This window comes from Chlamydomonas reinhardtii, chromosome 3, assembly GCF_000002595.2.
Source record: "Chlamydomonas reinhardtii strain CC-503 cw92 mt+ chromosome 3, whole genome shotgun sequence".
Taxonomy (NCBI): domain Eukaryota; kingdom Viridiplantae; phylum Chlorophyta; class Chlorophyceae; order Chlamydomonadales; family Chlamydomonadaceae; genus Chlamydomonas; species Chlamydomonas reinhardtii.
The window spans coordinates 7,986,960-8,005,086 of record NC_057006.1 but is presented as its reverse complement, the minus strand read 5'-3'; the positions used below and the strand labels follow the sequence as shown (position 1 = coordinate 8,005,086).

General features: G+C 66.4%; 4 protein-coding genes across 4 annotated transcripts; 3 read left to right on the top strand and 1 right to left on the bottom strand.

Annotated features, from left to right (window-relative positions):
- Window position 1: 1 nt before the first annotated feature.
- Window positions 2-4,377, top strand: CHLRE_03g201650v5 (uncharacterized protein). Its single transcript, XM_043061373.1, has one exon. It carries the CDS (start codon window positions 681-683, stop codon window positions 3,102-3,104), a length of 2,424 nt encoding a protein of 807 aa, XP_042926557.1. The 5' UTR covers window positions 2-680; the 3' UTR covers window positions 3,105-4,377.
- Window positions 4,378-4,379: 2 nt separating this feature from the next.
- Window positions 4,380-8,611, bottom strand: CHLRE_03g201700v5 (uncharacterized protein). Its single transcript, XM_043061375.1, has 6 exons — window positions 8,450-8,611; window positions 8,197-8,274; window positions 7,942-8,101; window positions 7,559-7,785; window positions 7,390-7,455; window positions 4,380-7,238 (listed from the first exon to the last, which is right to left on the bottom strand). The coding sequence occupies exons 1-6, from the start codon at window positions 8,450-8,452 to the stop codon at window positions 4,503-4,505; spliced, it is 3,270 nt and encodes a 1,089-aa protein (XP_042926556.1). The 5' UTR covers window positions 8,453-8,611; the 3' UTR covers window positions 4,380-4,502.
- Window positions 8,612-8,743: 132 nt separating this feature from the next.
- On the top strand, window positions 8,744-11,339 carry CHLRE_03g201750v5 (uncharacterized protein). The gene is made up of 5 exons (XM_001693303.2): window positions 8,744-9,224; window positions 9,441-9,539; window positions 9,934-10,074; window positions 10,383-10,466; window positions 10,747-11,339. Exons 1-5 carry the CDS (start codon window positions 8,832-8,834, stop codon window positions 10,801-10,803), a joined length of 774 nt encoding a protein of 257 aa, XP_001693355.2. The 5' UTR covers window positions 8,744-8,831; the 3' UTR covers window positions 10,804-11,339.
- A 52-nt stretch (window positions 11,340-11,391) lies between these two features.
- On the top strand, window positions 11,392-18,078 carry CHLRE_03g201851v5 (uncharacterized protein). Its single transcript, XM_043061378.1, has 3 exons — window positions 11,392-11,707; window positions 11,859-15,408; window positions 15,472-18,078. The coding sequence occupies exons 1-3, from the start codon at window positions 11,471-11,473 to the stop codon at window positions 17,712-17,714; spliced, it is 6,030 nt and encodes a 2,009-aa protein (XP_042926555.1). The 5' UTR covers window positions 11,392-11,470; the 3' UTR covers window positions 17,715-18,078.
- The last annotated feature ends 49 nt before the right edge of the window (window positions 18,079-18,127 follow it).

The following is an 18,127-nucleotide window of genomic DNA, read 5'->3' as shown; positions in this document are numbered from 1 at the left end:
AGCTCAGTGCTATGCTCGCCAGAGCTCATTACCCCACTGACATTCATTGAGCATGTCCAACGCTTAGGAAGCTCCTGAGAGGAAGCACGACGCTCCAGGTACTTGAGGGGGCAACGCTGCATCTGTATTATCAAAAGTGGAGTGGCCACCACACGCAGTCTGGCACAAGGCTGGAAGGCGAAACGTTTGCCAACAAGTCTGACAAGCAGCGTATACGCGATAGCGTGGTTGGGAAACACAAACAAGACCACACACCGATGCTCGATTCTCCGGAGCCCTCAGTACGAAGGCCATAGTAGACGCGCAGCGCCGCGAGAAATCGGAGTCGGGCCCTGATGGCTACCTTTATCTCTAGCTCCATAAACTTATAATAGTTGCTTGAGTGCCATGGCTTTCAAGTCGCAAGAGAGACTACCTTGATTTGGCCCTTGTTCGCGGGGTTGCGCCGAGGGCGGAACGCCGTCGCCCTTGTGCATAATAAACGTAGTAGCGGCATGTATAGCTTAGAATGTTGACACAATACCCAAGTCGGATTGCACGTTACTTGTCGCCCTGACCGGTGTGCTCTTGCGATGGACGGGCCACCTCTGGCAGCGTCCGCCGGGCGCCCCATTACGCGTGGCGACCTCGATAAAGTAAAGAAGTCAATATGCCAAGAGACGCAGTCGCTAGTGACGCTCATGCGCGAGCGGTTTCACTCACATTTGGCCAGCCATTCGGTAGAGCAGGCGACAGTGGCGGGCCGCGAGCGGACCAGCCCTGCCAGCAACTCAAGTGCAACCTCTGCGTCGGCCACCCTGTCGTCCACCCTCGACGTCGCGTCCCCGTCGATTATGTCACCGGCAACTTCCGCATCGACCGCCGATTCACCGCTGAACACGCGGACCTTGGGATTGCAGCTAACTGCACCACTGGCCAAGCCATTAATTGCGGCGCCAGTGCGGCCTTCCCCAGCACCTGTACCACCAGCACCAGCACCAGCACCACCGCCAGCAGCACCAGCACCTGCACCACAGCGAGCAGCAGTGCCAACAGGCCACCGCGGGACCGCCGTGCCTTTGCCAGCCGCGCCTGCAGTGATGACCTGTGAACAGCTGGAGGCCATGTTCCGGTCCGCCATCGCTTCGGACGGCGACGTGCTCACACGCTGGGCGGACGAGCTGGCGCGCCGCATGTGGGCGCAGACGCCTACGCCCTCGGCCACGCCACGCAGCATCGGGAGCCCCGCCTATTGCGCCTCTGCGGCCCGGTCGTACGGCGGCAGTGCAGCGTCCACCGCAGCCCGCAACAGCCCCAACGGCAGCTGCCCGGCTTCGCCCGACCGGCGCTGGCGCTCGCAGCAGCACCCGCACTCCCCCGACCCCCTGCTGATCCGCCACCACCACCATCACCTCCCGCACCATCCGCACCACCACCAGCAGCACACCAGCTCCAGCAGCCATGGCGGTCATTTCGGCCAGCAGCTGCCACACGGCCGCAGCCGTCTGGGCTGCAGGAGCAGCGGCGGCGGCGCGCCACTGGCCACCAGCGGGCCGCCGACAGCATCTGGCATGGCTGGTGCGCCTGATGCTCTGTTGCAGGTGCAGCCCACGCCGGCGGCTGGCGCTGTGCTGTATGATACCGCCATTGCACCTTTGACAGCAGCCGCAGCGCCAGGCTTGGAGGAGGTCGGGGCTGGCGGCGCTGGCGGTCAGGCCTTGGCCCACGCCGGTGCATTGCGCGCGCCGCTTCCTCCGTGGCAGCAGCAGCTCGAGCCGGACGCTGGCACAGGCGACCCGGGACTGGAGAGCGCCGCCGTCGCTGCCATTGCAATGCACGCAGCCGTTGGCGCTGCTATACCACACTTGGAGGCGGGCGGCGATGTGGCTGCATGGGAGAGTATGGCCCAGGGCGTGGTAGAGCTGCCGGCAGAGGTGGCGGCGGCCGCCCAGTCGCTGCCATGGCCTGCCCTGGCTGGACCGGCGGCCAGCTCCGCCACCTCCGCGCCTGCGTCGCCTGCTCGGCGGGAGCTGCCGGCCCAGGTTGTGGAGGAGGTGAAGCGCCGCTACCTTGAGGGCTGCGGACCGCATGTGCTGACGGCCAAGCCTGCCGCGGCAGCCGCAGCCGCAGCAATGACGCCGCGGCACGCGTCGCTGTCCATGGCTCCGGCACCAGACATGGCCACCTCTGTGGGTGCACCGGTGGAGCAATACGTGCTCACTGTGCCTGTGCCGGCCGCCAGTGGCGCTGTGGCGGAGCCTGAGCTGCTGTCGACGGCCTTCGACCCGGCCTGCTGGCCCGCAGAAGCTGCCTTCTCGCTGGAGGCTTTCGGGGCGGAGCCCGTAGGCGCACCTGAGGAGGCATGTGCCGGCGACGGGCCCGCGTCTTTCGCAGCTATGCTCCCTCCACCGCCGCAGGCGCGCCGGGCATCCGGCACCTACAGCGCTGTCGTCGAGGCGGACGGTGCAGGCGCAGCACCTGGAGCCCCCGCTTCTGGGGCCGCCGCGTCGGTGGCGGTGGCGCTACTGCGCGGGTTGCGGGCGGGCATGCCGGCGCCGCCGCTGTCGAGGCGGCGGGGCCAGGCGGCAGCTGGACGGCAGGACGGTGCTGTGGAGGCAGACAGCGAGGGAAGCGAGGAGGACGAGGAGGCGTGGGAGCTGTGTCCACAGGAGCTGTTCAGGCCGGCGCAGCAGGTGTCCAGGGAGGAGGAGGCGGCTGCGGGCAGTGTGGCCGCTCAAAAGGCGCCTCTGCTACAGCCGAGTCAGTCTTCTGCTGCCTCCTGCGCCTCGCCCTCAGCCAGCAGCTACAGCTTTGGCTCCGCCACCACCTCCAGCTACAGCCGCGGATATTTCACCCTGCCGTCGTCGTGCACGCACGACAACAGCTGCTTCCCGCCAGCTTCCCCGCACGGAATGACGGCAGATGGGCACGTGCACACCGCTGCGTCGTACTATGCCACTCCAGCATCAAGCAGTTCCCTGCGCAAGAGCGATGGCTATGTCACTGGCACTGTGGGCTCCAGCAGTGGCAATGGCTTGCGTGGGTCGGGTTCAAGCCCAGTGGGCAAGGGAGTGGCTGCACAGGACGCCATGTTTGGGGCGTGGGTGTCGGCTGCATCACCGTAGGTACCATTGGCCTGTGTGAATAGCTTCTGGGTGCCAGTTGGAAGCAGGAGAGGATGAAATCACGTGGGTGGGTGAGCTTTGACAAACACATGATGTTGGATCAATGAACAGGAACACGCTTGCTGGTGTGGGCTTCGGGTGGGCTCCGTACTGCCATGTGCTGCGGTCGTTGCGCTGCAGCCGGCCACTCCCTTTAGTATATCAAGGCTTATGTCTACCGTATGTCGCTTCTGGTATTCATTAGTTGACCATTCTGCCTCAACAGGGCAGGTTGTCCTGCAAACAGGATTTGCGATGGGCATGTATGCCAGCGGCGCGTCATGATGCACGGGCGCACCGGTGGCAGTGCTGACGACAGCGGGTGGTACCATGTCATATGCAGGGAATCCTGGTGCAAGTATTTGTACATAGAGGTTGGGTGGCACGTGGCATTGGAGCCACGCGCATACTAGTCAGTATGCGCATGTGTGAACATGGAATGGAACTGCGCCCTGTTATCATAGTAACGCGTGTGGGTGTATGTATGGGGGCATCACATCATATGCGGTGCTGATTTGTCTTCACCTTGAGTGCATGTGCACATGGTGTGGATTCCTATCTCTGTGGGCGTGCTACCCGTGCCAGACTGCATTGCAGCGGACGGGATGGGGCTGCAAACACTGTCATTATTTCGCTGAGGGTGGTAAACTAGCGGCGGGGCCCAGGAGGCCAGGACATTGGTGGAGGCCTTGTCGGCCGGTAGCGCCCTTGGCACGTAGCCGAATGCCCTTCAGGTGTTTTAAATTACAGAATTGTACTCTGGATAGCGTTGAGTTTACGGATGTGAGTATAAAAGCCGGTGCGGGGATGCTTGCAGTCTGCTGGCTTGAGGGTTCTGCGGTCGGAAATGAGCTGCAAGGGTTAACTGAGGGCACTGAATCATACCACGAAGAAGGCCACTCCTATTGAAGTAAGACCGGTCGTGATTGGGCCAGGATTGGGCATGGAGCTGAGGCTGACGGCCGGTTGGCAGGTTTGGCCATGCAGCACGAGGGGCCGCCATATGAAGATGAGGAAACTGGTGCTACGACGATGGGTAACTTGATGCTACGAAGATGAGTAAATTGGTGTTAAGAGGGCCATGCAAACTGCATGTGTGATCTGCTCACCCCCGTGCGGGGAGTTTGCTTTTACAGTAGTCACACAGCAGGGGGACTCCAGCATCCGACACAATCTCACAGCGCCGTACTGGCCATCACGTGCTGATGCAGCGGCCCTCGTCCAGACATCCTATCACCCTGCATGCAGACACGCCACCATCCTGCTCTCTCTCGCTCTTTCGGTGCGTCCTGACAGCCGCCAAACGCCAAAGCACCCCTCAACCTTGTGACTCTAACGCCAGCACGACTCTATCTGCCTTCACCAGTCGTCGTCACCCAGCTCGATGTTCTCTTCCTCCTGCAGCAACAGTGCCGCCGACACCAGCCGTGGCCCCCCGGTAGCGCTCAGCGTCCGAGAGCCGCGTCCTGCCACGCCGGGACCAGCAGCCCCGGGCCTTGCCCCCGGTCCAAGACCGATGGTGCCCACTGCCACGGGCGGCCGCACTGGCGGTGGCGGCATGAGCCCTTGCCGACTCCCAGCTGCCACAGGGCCGCTACCCGTGCCTCCGCCGGGCTGCGTATGCCGCTGCCGTGATGGTGACTGCTGCTGTTGCTGCTGCCAGTGCCCTGGGCCTTTCTCCTCGGCAGCGGTTACGTCCGGGGGCTGCTGCGATTGCGATTGAAAGTAGAACAGGTCCAGAGCCGACTTGATTTCGTGCTGTTGCTGCGGCTGCTGCCGGCTGGCGCCACCGCCGCCGTGGGACCCGCCTGACGCAGGGGCCGCTGCCTTGCCCTGACCGCTTGTCACGCCTGCTACAAGCACACCACCACCTCCTCTGCTGCGGAAAGCACTGCCTATGTTGCCACCCGGCGGGCTAACGCCGGACGCGACCTCTTGTTGGCTGGGCGCCTCAGACGCGACCCCGGCATCCCCAGCTGCCTGCGCCTGCTCCAGGGCCCGACCCCCCGGCCGCCCCGCACCTGCAACAGCTGCTGTGGGCGGGGGTGGCGTGTTGCGGGCTGGTCGCTGCGAGCTGCTGGTCACCTGGCTCAGCGGCGGCATGTAGATTCCGCCGGGGCGGCGGCCGCCTGCGGGCTGCTGCTGCTGCTGCTGTGACGGCGGCTGTACACCAGGAGGAGTTGCGCCCGAGGCTGGCTGCAGAGGTTGTGGCGGTGGCGTGGTGCGTCTCGACGTGGTGGCAGGCGGCCCCATCAGGTCCGACTGCGGGGCCTGCCGCTGGGGCTGCACCTGCTGCGGCGCCTGCTGCAGCTGCTGCTGTTGCCGGGGCTGCACCTGCTGCTTGGGAGGGTGCGAGGGCGGCGGGTGGGGGCCTGCCCGGCGCTTGCCCAGTATTGAGAAGAAAGGCTCATCCTGCTGCGGGTCTTCCGACATGGACAGCGACAGCGACTCCTCGCCGTCGCCATGCTGCACGTCCACGTCATCGCCGCCTCCGCCAACACCGGGCGCTGCCCCCGCCTGCTGCTGCTCCATGCGAGCAGACCGCTGAGCGTGAAGCATCGGCTGCTGCTGTGGTTGCTGTGATTGCGGTCCGGGGGTGCTGCCGCCAGAGCCAGCGCCCCCGGGCCCGGAGGGCGGCGTGCGTGCTCCCATACGGCTCGCGAACAAGCTCAAGCCGGTACCGCTGGCCGCATTGCCACTCCCGCCAGAGCCACCAGCCCTGGCTCCATTGCCAGTAGGCGTGGTCCCGCCGTTAGCAGCGGAGGGAGCAGGGGCCGGCCCCGATCGGCCCTGCAATGACGGCTGCCGGGCTGCCCCAGCCATGGCCGGTCGTTGCGCTGTGTGTGGCGGGCTGACGCCCACACCCTGCCCTGCCGCCGGGGCCGCAGCCACACCGGAAGCGTGGCCCTGCTGCTGCTGCTGTTGTTGCTGCTGTTGCTGCTGACCACCGCGATGTTGTTGTTGGCATTGGTCTGGAGACAGGCGGGCGTCGTTATCAACGCTGGCGCCGCTGCTGTGTCCTCTTTGGCCAGCCGGCTTGCTTCGCATGAATGCAGCGGCCGGCTGCTGCTGCTGCTGCGGCGGCTGGTGCGCTGGCTTGGCGGCTCCAGGTGCGGGCCCTCCTGTGGGCCTGGATCTGGAATCCGCAGCGCCTATGTCGTCTCCGAGCCCCAAATCAAGATCCAGGTCCAGGTCCACATCCATGTCGTCCAGCCCCATCATGGGCCGCCGCCGCAGGCCGCCGCCAACAGAGGCGTAGCTGCCGCTGCTGTTGCTCGGCCGGGCTGCGTGCACCGGCACAGGCCCGTGTGGACCCATGGCGGCTGAGCCCTTGCCCCCTGCCGTCGGTGGTGGCCGTGCGCTGGCCTCCGTTACCGGCCAGGGCGGCGGCTGTTGCAGCTGCGGCCTACTCACTTGGAGCTGTTGCTGCTGTTGCGTGCCGGCTGGAGGGCGGGGCGGGGGAGGGCCCATGGGGACAGCCGTTGGCTGCGGGCCCGTGCCTGTCCCGGCGCCAGCAGTGCTTCTGTGGCCCACCCCACCTCCACCCCGACCAGTGTCTGGCGGCGCGGCTGCCGGGCCTCCGCCGCCGCCGCCGCGCTCCCCAACGCCCTCCTCAACCTCCATGAACGCGAACGGGTCCTCATCTTCATCCTCCAGGTCGAACCCCAGCATGGCGCCTCTGCCGCGGCCTCCCAGCCCGCGCCCTGTGCCGGCGCCGCCTTGTGCGGCTGCCGCCGCAGGCTTAGCCGCCGATGCGCCAGCGCCAATGCCGCCAGGCCCAGGCCCTGCAGAGCCGGGGGGCTGCTGGTGTGCAGCGGCGCCGAAGCGGCTGCCCTGTCCCGCCGGCGGCGGCTGTTGCGGCTGTTGCTGCTGCCGTGGTGGAAATCGCAACTGCTGGCTGGCGGTGGTGGTATCGGTACTGAAGGACGGGGTTGCAGGGGGCTGTGCGGGCGCGCCGTTGGCGGGTGCCCCTGGGTGCCCGCGCTGCAGCTGGGGCTGCTGGGCGGTGTGCGTTGCGTGAGTGACGCCGGACCGCGGCGGGGGCTGAGGCCGCGGCCGCAGCATGGCCGGCGGCGGCACATTGGCTGGGAACACCTGCATGCACAAGGTGGAGATTATTGTTTGTCCGCTTCACATACAGTCCACTGCCAGGCGACACGTGCACTCGCAGCACCCCAGCAAGACGCCCGCAGTGCCGCTCTGCGCGTGCAGGATGTGCAGTGCTACAAGTGCCGAGTCAGCTCACCCGCATGACGTTGTCCGCCGTGACGCACAGGTAGCTCAGCCCTGGGCAGGGCTGCACCACACACACCTGCAGCAGGAGGGTGCACACCATACTAAGCGCGCGATTGGGCCCCAGTGATGGAGACAGTAAGCCAGCGTCCCCATGCGCATGAGTGCGCTGCAACCCCCACCTGCTGCAGCAGTAGCACCGCGCGCGGCCCCAGCTGCGCCCCCACGGCCTCCAGCACGTCGCGGTGCAGCGCCGCGCCCATGCGGCCCTCCGGGTCCTTGAGTTGCGCAAAGGCGTCCCCGGACGGCGCCAGGCTAATGGACGCCACCAGCGCCAGCAGCCGCGGCACCTTGCGGAAGGGCTGGCCCGCCGCACTGCGAAGCGTGTGCGGCAGCAGCAGCCGCGCGTCTGCAAGGCACACGACAGACATGTTGATGCACCTAAGCCGCCACAAGTACAGCCACAAGGTTGCAAGCCCCAAGCTCTCCGCGCCTAGAATCTAACAGGTGGCAGTGCTCGACTGGCCTTGGCCGGGCGCTGTCCTGCATCCCGAAGTCGGCTCACCGTCAAAACTTTCCGCGTCAAAGCTCTCCAGCGCTGCCAGCCAGGCAGGGGACAGAAAGTCCGGATCGTCCCCGTCAGCACCCAGCCCAAACCCGGTGCCCCCGTTGGCGCCGCCGAAGCCACCAGATGTGTCAACCAGCCCCAGACTCGCAGGCGTGACCTGTATGGTTGGCAGGAGCATGGTTCAAAGGGGCGTGCGGGGCGGCGATGGTCATGACTAAGATTAACGCTTGCAGTATCAACAAAGGAGCTCACCGGCTGTCCCGCATCGCGCAAGGCCTGGAGGCGTCCTGCCGGGCCCGGCAGGTAGACCTTTGGCCGTGGCACCACGTCCTGCACCAGCAGTGTGTCGTGTACGCGCTGTAAGCGTGAATAGTTTGCCCAGCGCTGACGTTCAGGGCGTATATATGTATTAGAAGTTCATGTCCAACATTTGACAACGCAAGGCGATGAGCAGCGCACAAAGGCGCCGAATCGTCGCGCGACAGCTCGCGAAGGTCCTGCTCACCATGTCGCCTTGGCCGCTGCTATGCTATATGCCTACTGCATATGTGCACAGATTATGGCCCTGACACGTTTGAACTGCTTAAACAGCAGTCGAAACAGAGGGAAGAAGCAAACAAGTTTCAGACGACAGACATGGATGGTCAGGGAGCGTGTATATAATTATGAATAGACACTTTACTGTAAGGAACTCAGAATCCGAGCTTTGGAGCGGCCCTCACGAAATTGGGAAAGCCGAGCGATTGCACGTCGGAGTGAATGCACTTGCAGTGGCTGCATGCTTACAATTGAAACAGCCGCTTTCATCCCACAATTACGAACTCCCTTGTTGGCTCATTCCTGTCTACACGCAAGTTGTCCCGACCCAGTTCGCGACTTTGACGAGAATGCTCGCCTCCAAGCATCTACGCTCTGCAGCATGCTCTCAACATAGCGGTCGCATTAGCCGGAGATCTGCGGTGGTCTGCCTCGCCGCCGGTCCTCGCTCGCCGAGCGAGCCCAGCACCTCGGCGCCAGCTCTTTCAGCAATTGCTGCCGCTGCTGCGGCCACTGTGATCCAGCTATCAGCGGCTACCTCGGCATTTGCGGCTCCGCTCTATGACAACTTGCCAGGCTTCGGGGCAGACTCGCAGTCTGTGTTCTTCCAGGCTGTGGAGCAGGAGATTCAGAACCGTCCGACGACTATTGACGATCTATTCGATGAGAACCTGACGACCGTGGAGCTGCGCACATTCGTGGACAATGTCGTGAACAACAAGCTCAAGCCTGAGCAGTACCAGGTCAGGCGCTCGTGCTAGCTCCCTAGGAACCAGGCGGAGGATACATCCCGTGCGGAGTGGGGTGGGAAAGGGGAAGGAAGAGGGCGGCGAGCCGCGGGTTGGGAGGTGTGTGTGGGGGGGGCAAGGAGGCCGGTGGGGCGCACGCACACGCTCTCGTCAGCCTCACACAACAGCCCTAACACCGCTCCTGCTCCACTGGTCCCGCCGATCTCGCAGGCCGAGCGCCTGAAGATGAACTTCCGCCGCGACCTGGACGGCCGCGTGTCGCTGCGCAACCGCCAGGGGCAGTGGTTCAGCGTGCGGCCCGACCTGCAGGTGGGGCGGGCTGGGGCGGGCTAGGCATGGAGGGTTGGGGGCGGATGCGGGGACACTGCGTGCATGCAGGAAGTATGGAATGGAGGGGGCGGTCGCGCAGGGTTGGGCTCCTGCCGCGTATGCTGCTGGCGATGGATGTCTACGGCTTGGGAACGGGGGTACATCTGGACGGCTGGCGCCACCACCAGGCAGGTAGCCAGGTGGCGGGAACCCAGCACACGCGACATGAGCAGCCAACCAGGCGCCTTGGCCTCCACCTCCGCCCTCGCCCCACTCACCCTCGCGCCCATCCCTTCCGTCTACCATCCCTTCCGCCTGCCCCCCCCTACTGTTCCTGGCTACGCCTGGCTACGCCTTCACTTCTTTAATAATCATGAATGTGCCCCCCCCCCAGGTGCCCGGCTTCCTGCTGCTGCGCGACGTGTCCGGCGGCGTGTTTTTCCTGCCGCCCGACACCGACGGCGACGGCCTGGCCCAGCTGGACCTCAGCGACGACGTGGTGGTGGCGGAGCTGTTCTACAGCAGCGCGTGGCAGGTGGGTGGGTGTAGGGTGGGTAGGTGGAGGGCGGGTGGGTGGGTGGGTGGGTGGGTGGGTGGGTGGAGGATGGCGTGGAGGTGTCTGGTGGAGGTGGTGGGGGAGGGTGGTGGGACGGGAGTGAGCGATGGTGGCTGACCCCAACATCGAGATGCACAGAACCGGGGCGGTGGCATGTTGATATCGGACTTTCTCGTACCCAACCTGCTCGTACCTAACCTGCTCGTACCTAATCCGATGGTGCCTCTTCCGCTAACACCTCCCTAACCCGCTGTCGTACCTGTCTCCCCCCTCCCCCCCCCCCGCAGGACGTGATGTCGCCTCTGAGCTACCGCGACTCGGATGGCTCGGTGAAGCAGCTCAAGCTGACGGAGCAGGAGTTCCGCAACGTGGTGGGTGCGGGTGCGGGTGGTGGTGGTTGGGGTGGCGTGGGTGCGGGTGCAGGGTGAGGGTGCAGTGTGCTCGAGTGCGGGGTGTACAGGTGTGATGGTGGGGCGTAACTTGAAAGGGGCGCTGCGTGGAAAGGGATAGGGACATGAGGGGCTGGGGCACGGCGGAGAGGGCCTTTGGCCGGTGGGTGATTCAAGCTGGAGGTCACTGTGCTGCAGCTCGGGAGGTTGCTGCGTGTCCTTTGCCTTGTTGTAACCCATGCTCATGCCTATGGTATGACAGGTGAGCCTGGTGGAGGGTGCGGAGGAGCCAGAGGAGGAGCCGGCCGCAGCGCCCTAAGCAGCGCTGGCTGGTATCAGGGTTGGGGTAAATGATAGGCGGCGATGGCTGCGTAGGGTACTCAAAATGCAGGTCACTGGACCGGAGGCGCTCGGGGGAGGTGGCAGCAGAAGCATACCAAGATGCCGTGGACGTGAGTGGGCACTGCTGCCGCTGAGCGGAGATGAAGGACGTCGATCGTTTCGTCCTGGCATCAGATTTTAGACAGACCACGGATTGGCCCGCTCAAGGGCCGCGCACACGTACGTGCGTATAGGTAGGCCGGACTTCTGCGGGTGTGGGGTGAAAGCTGCGGCTTTTGGGGAGCTAGGTGGGTAGGACCGGGCATGCCAGGCGCTGTCCCGTTGCGTATCGATGTGGCCTCATCCATTCAGAAGAACGGTTAAAGGCGCTGGCGAATGGGGGTGAGGTTCTTCGATGTTTACACGGCGTGCGAAAGTGGGCAGATAGGACATGGTGCGCATGTATGGGGTTCCCGCGCTTTTTCCATGCGCGCGGGTCGTGAAGGCACGCACCAGCTGTAAACGCAACAGAATGCCTTGAGCATCGTATGCACAGATCACTTCTCAGAATCAAGCTCAGCCAGGCTTTCCCGCCAAGCGGCACTTTCTGGCAGTAGAGCTTAGTTCAGCAGCGAGCGATCCAAACAGGCTGTGTTCAATCAGGCATGAAGCGTGCAGCGGCGGAATCTGCCGCTGCAGTCGCGGCGGCAAACAGCGCCAAGCGGCCGCGGCCACCAAGCGCTGGCGTCGCCGAAGCTGCCGACAACCAAGACTCCGAGCCCAATACTGCAGCAGCATCGTCAGCAGCTGAAGCAGGGCCGCAGCAGCAGCAGGAGGAGGAGGGCGAGGCGGTGGGCTCGCTGCTGCTGCCGCGGAGTGCCAAGGTGTTGGCACCCTACAAGGTAAAACGAAGGGAAGTCCTGGGCTAGCAAACCTCGCGGGTGGCTTGGGCAGTCTGCGGCTTGAGTACAAAGCGTGGCAAACATAGAGCGATGGAAAGCGAGCGTGCTACTCACAACCCCTGTGTGCCTCTTCGCTCCTGCTCCGCCGCAGTGTCCTGTGCCCAATTTCGTGCGCCCGGCCGGGTCCGGCTCGTCAGGCCGCGGCGGCACGCTGGGCATGAAGCGCAAGATGTCTGACTACCGGCCCATGCCCCTGGGCCGCGCCGGTGCCAGCGGCCTGCTGATACAGCCAGCTATGGCTGGCGATGTTGCCGAGAAGCCGCCGGCGCAGGCCGCCGGCGGCGGCCCTGGCATGTTTGGAGCGGCAGCGGACACGGTAGCGAGAGCGGCGGCTGGCTCTGCTGCTGCTGCTGCTGCTGGCGGCCCGCCGCAGGACGAGTACGAACGCAGCTACGACCCGTCGTACGACTACTACGGGGATGACGGCGCTGCCACCGCAGGTGGTACTGCTGGGGCGGCGGCGGCGGCGGGTGAGGAGGTGGAGGTGGATGAGGTAGCAAGGGCGCGGGCGGCCGCTGTACGGGCTGCGCGCGAGGCGGCGGTGGTGCGGCAGGAGCAGGAGCTGCAGCGGCGCCGGCAGGAGGCCGCGCAGCGGCGGCGTCAGCTGCAGCTGGAGCAGCAAGAGCAGCGGCGGCGCCGGCAGCAGGAGCTGCTTGAACAGCAGCAGCAGGAGCAGCAGCAACAGGAGCAGCTGCTGCAGCAGGCAGTGCTAGAGGCTCTGAAGCCGACTGCTGTGCCCACGCCTACAGCTGCTGCGGCGGCGGCTGCTCGCATGAGCTTGGAGGCCTGGGAGGTGGAGGACCGTGCGGGGGCCGGGCTCGGTGCTGAGGCGGCGGGCGAGGAGCAGGAGGAGGGCGCTTATGAGGACCGCAGTGGGGAGCTGGCATGGCATCGCCTCAAACGTGCGGGCGGCGGCAGCAGCAGCAGCGCGGCCGGTGGAGATGATGGCAGCGGGAGCCTATTTGCCGGTCGCCGCCGCAAGCCCAACATTGAGCCGGCGGCTAAGGTGCCAGTCGTGGCGGCTGGCGCGGCGGCTGCCGTATCCGCCTCATTCATGCCGCTTGGTGACGGCGGTGACGGCGAGGCCGAGGAGCAGGCAGAGCAGGAGCCTACGGATGCACGGGGCGTGGAGGAGGAGTCAGCGCGGAGCGACGCGGCAGGCGCGGCTGCAGCAGGACAGACACGCAAACCCGCCCCTAGCCCGCTCGGCGCCACTGCTGCAAGGTCTGCAAGACGGCTGCCGGCGGCGTCGGTGCGCGCCGCAGCGTGTGCTGCTCTTAATGCTGCTGCAGTGGCCGCTGCGCAAGGCGGCGTCACAGCTGTTGCGGGGCATGCGGCGGTGGGAGTGCCGGCAATGGCAGCGCACTCCGCAGAGACACTGCGAGGGCCACCTGTGCCAACATCAGCGCCGGGGCAGTCCCCGTCGGTACCGCGCCTTGCACCGCAGATCAAGCGGCACAGCCGCCCCGCCACCCGCGCCGCCGACATGCAATTGGATGCCGCGGCGGAGGCCCTGACCGCAGCAGCACCGCTGACCGCCGCAGACGCCGCAGGCGCTGTCTCTGGTGCTGTCGTTGCCACTGTTGGTGTTGTTGCAGTGGCGGCGCCTGCGGCTGCTGCAGCTGCTGCTCAGCGGCCGACTATCGCGTCCAAGATTTCGGCGATCCTGGCTGAGGCTCGGGTCATCAAGCAACAGCACGAACAGCAGCAACAGCAAGAGCAACACCAACAGCAACAGCAGCAGCAATCAGTGCAGCAGACGCCTGCGGCTGCCGCTGCTGCAAAGCCGTCTGTGGCTGGAGCCGGAGCACCCGGCGAAACCGAAGAGCCACGGCTGCAGCCGCCGCCTGTGCGCACAAGCAGTCAGCAGCAGGAGCAGGTCGCTGCAGCTTTGCTGGGTGCACCTTCGGCGGCGGATCCGGCAGTGGCTCCGGTGATGCCGGACGCTGCCACTGAGCCACCGGCGCCACGGACCTCTTTGCTGCCGCCTGCAGACACGGCCTCCCCTGCCAGTGGTGCCCTGTCCGCCGTGCCTGCCGACGCACCGGTTCTCGGCGCCGGTGTGCAGCTGCTGCCAGAGCAGACGCCGCCAAGTGACTCGTGTGCGGTACCGCCCAGCCATAGTTCTGTATCTGCGAACAATGCTGCCGGCGCTGATAGTGTGGCCCCTGCTGACGCGCCCGCGGCTACGGCGGCGGAAGCACCGGCAAGCGACGGGCACGGCGCCTGTGCAGCGGGCGGCACATTGCCGCTAGCGGGTGCCGACGCCGCCGGAGCTGACGCGGCGGCAGGTGCACCCGCAGCTGCGTCGGGCGAGGACTCACAGGACTCCGTGCTGGCGCTGCTGCTCGGCCTGCCGGTGCCGGAGTCGAAGAAGGGCGCCGCCATTGGCGCATCGCAGCGCGGCGGCGGGAGCCAACCCCCCACGGCGGCCGCGGTGGCGGGGGTGCGTGAGCAGGCCGCTGACGTCGATGAAGACGGAACTGCTACTGCGGTGGGCGCCGGTGCTGAGTCGGGAGCTGGTCAGGATGTAGCTGCGGCTGCCGCACCGGCCCCCGCTATGACGGCAGACACTGCCAACCTGGATGCCAGCTGCAGTAACGCCATCATCAGTGCCAGCACCCGCACGGGATCACAGCAGCCTTTTCCCGGCCGAGCAGCAGCGAAAACAGAGGCCAATGCCACCGCAGGCGAGGCTGGTGCAGGCGCCACAGCCGCGCCCCCTACTGCCACAGGGCCTTCACCGTCGGTGCCGGAGGCACCAGCGGCACAGGTGGGCCTGTCGCCTGCAGCTGACTTTTCTGCGGCACCAGGCGTTAGCACACCGGACCGTGTGCCGCTGGCCGCACCGCTGCCGGCTGTTCAGCAGGCGGCTGCAGTGCCGGTCGGCACCCAGGCGCTGCAGTATCCACAGCCACTGCCGTCTCAGCCACCGCCACAGCCATCCCAACCACCGCCACTGCTGTCATCTTCACAGCACACTACTAGTACCAGGCCTGGTCCGGTTCGGATGGGTGCCCCAGAGTCAGCGGCACCTGAGGTGACCGCAGGTGGCGCCGACCGTGGCGGTGACGGTGGCGGCGGTCGGCCAATGGCTTATACACAACAGCTGCAGCCCGATGGCATGCACGCTGTCACCAGTGCCTTCAAATTTGCCACAGATGCGCCCAGCACTGTACACGCAGCAGATGAAGGGCGGGAGCAGCAACAGCAGCGGCAGGACGCTGAGGTGCAGGGCAGCCTTACGGGTTTGGCGGCGAGCGCGGCGTCGGCGGCTGGAGCATCTTGCGTGCCCGCACCGGCATCACTCATGCCGCCGCCCTCCTGCACAGCACGAGCACCAACACAGCCGACATGGTCAATGCCGTTGCCGTCGCCGCTGGCACAGCCGCCGCAGCCTCACCAAGGCCAGCAGCAGCACCAGCAGGCGCCGCACCCGTACCAGCCTGTGGGCCTCTTCCGCCGGCCGGCCTCCATGCCGCCTCCGCCGCCACGCTTCCAGACGGCTCCGGCGCCCTTCCCCTCCGCCCTGGATTCGGTGGGGGTGCTGGGTGCGTTTGATGATGACGACACAGAGGATGACGCCATGGGCGGCCGTAGCGGCGGCGGTGGTGGAGTTGGCGGCGACGGTGGTGCGAAAGGTGCCGATGCGGGTTGCGACAATCAGGATGAAAATAATCTGCCCCTCACTGGCGCCGCCGCAGCTGCGGGTCCAGGGGCTACCGTGCTGCCAGCCTTCACAACGCCTGTCGCGGCCACGGCACTGGTGGAGCAGGAGGCGCAGCGGGAGGTTGCTGGAAGCCAACAGCCGCCGCGGGCATCCGTGGACGCAGCTGCGGCTGCCTTGTCAGCGGCGCCCGGCAAGGTCCAGGAGGTTGAGGCGGTGCAGGCAGGCCCACAAGCTGACGATGAGGCGCAGGCGGAGCAACCGCCACTGCCGATATTAAACGCCGCTGCTGCCGATGAGGAGCGTGCAGCGGCCGCAGCCAGCCGCGCAGGTGCTCCAGAGGGCGCAGGTGTCGCGGTGGCGAGTCCTGCTACGGATGAGGACACGGACACGGCGGCGCCAGCACTGCAATCGCCGCTGCTGGTGGGCGCAGGCGTGGCCGTGTGCATGGATGGCGGCGCCAATGCCACCGCGGCCCAGTGTTACCGCGGCCCAGTGTTACCAGTTGACGTGGGTGCGGAGGCGCCAGCTCGCGTGCCACTGCCGCCGCCGGTGATGACGGCGCCGGCGGTGGCGCCAGCAGTAGTGGAGACAGAGACAGCGAGCCCTGGCGCAGATGTCGGCGCTGCTGCAACGGGTGTTGATGAGCCAGGCCAGCCGACGCTGCCGGCACAGGCGGATGCGGATGCGGTGCCTGAGACGCCACCCTCTCAGCCGACCCAGATGGAGGAGGCTGCGGAGGCGGCGCCCGCGCCAGTAGCAGCTGTGCCCGTGGCTGCCGCGGCTGCGGACCCATTTCAGCAGCAGCAAGATCAGCAGCAAGCACCGGAGCACATGGGCGGGTCGGCGCCGGTGGGTGAGCAGCCTGCTGGTGTTGCTGAAGTGGAGATGCGGCAGGGCGCCGCAGCAGCAGCCGAATCGGCGCCTATTCCTGACGGGGCAGTCGCCACGGCAACACCGGCTGTCGACGTGGCGTCTGCGGCCGCGGAGGATGCGGGCGCGGTGCCGCAGACGCCGTTGTCGGCGCCGAGCCAGGTGGAGGCGGTGGAGGCGGAGGCCTCGACGCCACTAGGCGCCGCTGAGGCGGCTGACGCGCAGGTGGAGCAGCAACAGCAGGAGGCGGATGAGCCAGCGAAGCAACAGGCGGATCAGGAGACCGAGGGCGTTTTCATGGAACTGGACGGAGGAGGGCCCATGGAACCATCTGGCATGGGAGGCGGCGCCGCGGCGACAGATCAGGCGCCCGCAGCGCTCCCGGTACCAGCTTCTGTGGTGCAGCCTGGACCGCTGGAGGACCCGCTGGATGGAGCGGCGGCGGTGGCTGAGGTGGCGCCCGCTACACCGTCGCCGGCAGCGGCGGCTCAGGAGGCGGAAGCAGTAGTGCCGGCAATTCCGCCGTCTCCGCTGACCCAGATGGAGTCGGAAGCAGGGGAGCAGGCTGTGGCCGTGGCTGTGACTGGCGCTGTGACTGGGTCAGGGGCGCCGCTGGCGCAGGCGTCACAGCTGCAGGGTACGGGACGGGGTGGTACCCAGGAATATGCCGCCTGCGCTGAGGTGGAGGCGGTGCTGCAGGCGGCGGTGGATGCCGTCGTGGCGGCAGCGATGGGCAGCAGCAGCAGCGGCGCTAGCGAGGATGCTGACGGGGGAGTGCAGGGGGCGGCGGGTGTGGGCGCTGCCGTGAAGCAGGCAGCGGAGGCAGCAGCGACAGCGCTGCAGCAGGACCGCAACCCAGCTGCCGCACCGCCAACCGCCCCGGCGCTTCAGGAGGCGGCATCAACGGCGGCAGCGGCGCCGGCGGCGTTGGTGGTGGTGGCGGCGGTGGCGGCGGCGGCGGCGGCGGTGGCTGTAGAGCAACAGCAGGCGGCTGACATTGCAGAACCAGTGGCTGCACCGGCACCTGCGCCGCCCGCACAACACGTCGGCAGCGGTGGAGGCAACGCACACGAGCGCGGCTCGGTGGACCCCGGCGGTGTAGGCGGCGATGGCACGACTGGCGGCAGCGCCGCCACCTACGGCGGCGGCGGAGGCAGCGGTGCAGCAGCGGCGTCCGCAGGCGGCGACACGGGCGGTGGCATTGCAAGCGCAGGAGCTGGCCCGGATGGCATGCGCAGCGTGGCCGACGCAGACGGCGCGACGGACGGCGGCTCTGCCGCTGGCAAGGGCCCAGCCGGCGGCGGCGGCGGCGGCCTGGGACTCGTCGCTATGCAGGGTGCCGCTACTGCCGCCGGCAGCGGAGGTGGTGCGCAGGATGCCCTAGAGGCATTGCTGCTTGGCATCTAGAGCAGGATGGGGCGGCAGGAGGCAAATAGGAAGGCTATGCTTTGGTGCGCATGGTGCGTGGCCAATCTTAGAAGGTGGCGTGGGGTACATGGGGTGGATCAGGGTGGATATGTCGTGATGTGCACGAGGTGTGCCTGTGCTTCGCTGCTAGGCATAAAGGCTGCTGGATGGGCGGATAGCGGCTTTCGGCCATGTGGGTCGGCGACTCTCAAGTGGTCAAGTCGACGGTGAGCAAAAGCACATGCGAAGCGCGCAAGCATGTACAGAATGGGTGACCTGGTGCAGGCAGGGTGTGGAGCGTGGTCTCCACGAAAGGCGGCGGCGCCCAGCAAATGCACGTCGGTATGTGTAATGCGCTGCGGTGGACTGGAATGAACCGACCCAGATGGGGTGCGCGCGCGAGCGGGTCGAGT

What these genes read in the sequence shown, in the direction of transcription:
- CHLRE_03g201650v5 (XM_043061373.1), top strand. Translation starts at nt 681, where the DNA reads ATGCGCGAGCGGTTTCACTCACATTTGGCCAGCCATTCGGTAGAGCAG.
- CHLRE_03g201700v5 (XM_043061375.1), bottom strand. An exon ending in CGGTGCTACTGCTGCAGCAG is followed by an intron (nt 7,456 to 7,558) that starts GTGGGGGTTGCA and finishes CTCCTGCTGCAG; the next exon opens with GTGTGTGTGGTGCAGCCCTG. An exon ending in CGGCGGACAACGTCATGCGG is followed by an intron (nt 7,239 to 7,389) that starts GTGAGCTGACTC and finishes TTGTGCATGCAG; the next exon opens with GTGTTCCCAGCCAATGTGCC.
- CHLRE_03g201750v5 (XM_001693303.2), top strand. Translation starts at nt 8,832, where the DNA reads ATGCTCGCCTCCAAGCATCTACGCTCTGCAGCATGCTCTCAACATAGC. An exon ending in TCAAGCCTGAGCAGTACCAG is followed by an intron (nt 9,225 to 9,440) that starts GTCAGGCGCTCG and finishes CCGATCTCGCAG; the next exon opens with GCCGAGCGCCTGAAGATGAA. An exon ending in AGCAGGAGTTCCGCAACGTG is followed by an intron (nt 10,467 to 10,746) that starts GTGGGTGCGGGT and finishes ATGGTATGACAG; the next exon opens with GTGAGCCTGGTGGAGGGTGC.
- CHLRE_03g201851v5 (XM_043061378.1), top strand. Translation starts at nt 11,471, where the DNA reads ATGAAGCGTGCAGCGGCGGAATCTGCCGCTGCAGTCGCGGCGGCAAAC. An exon ending in AGGTGTTGGCACCCTACAAG is followed by an intron (nt 11,708 to 11,858) that starts GTAAAACGAAGG and finishes GCTCCGCCGCAG; the next exon opens with TGTCCTGTGCCCAATTTCGT. An exon ending in CGGCGACGGTGGTGCGAAAG is followed by an intron (nt 15,409 to 15,471) that starts GTGCCGATGCGG and finishes GCGCCGCCGCAG; the next exon opens with CTGCGGGTCCAGGGGCTACC.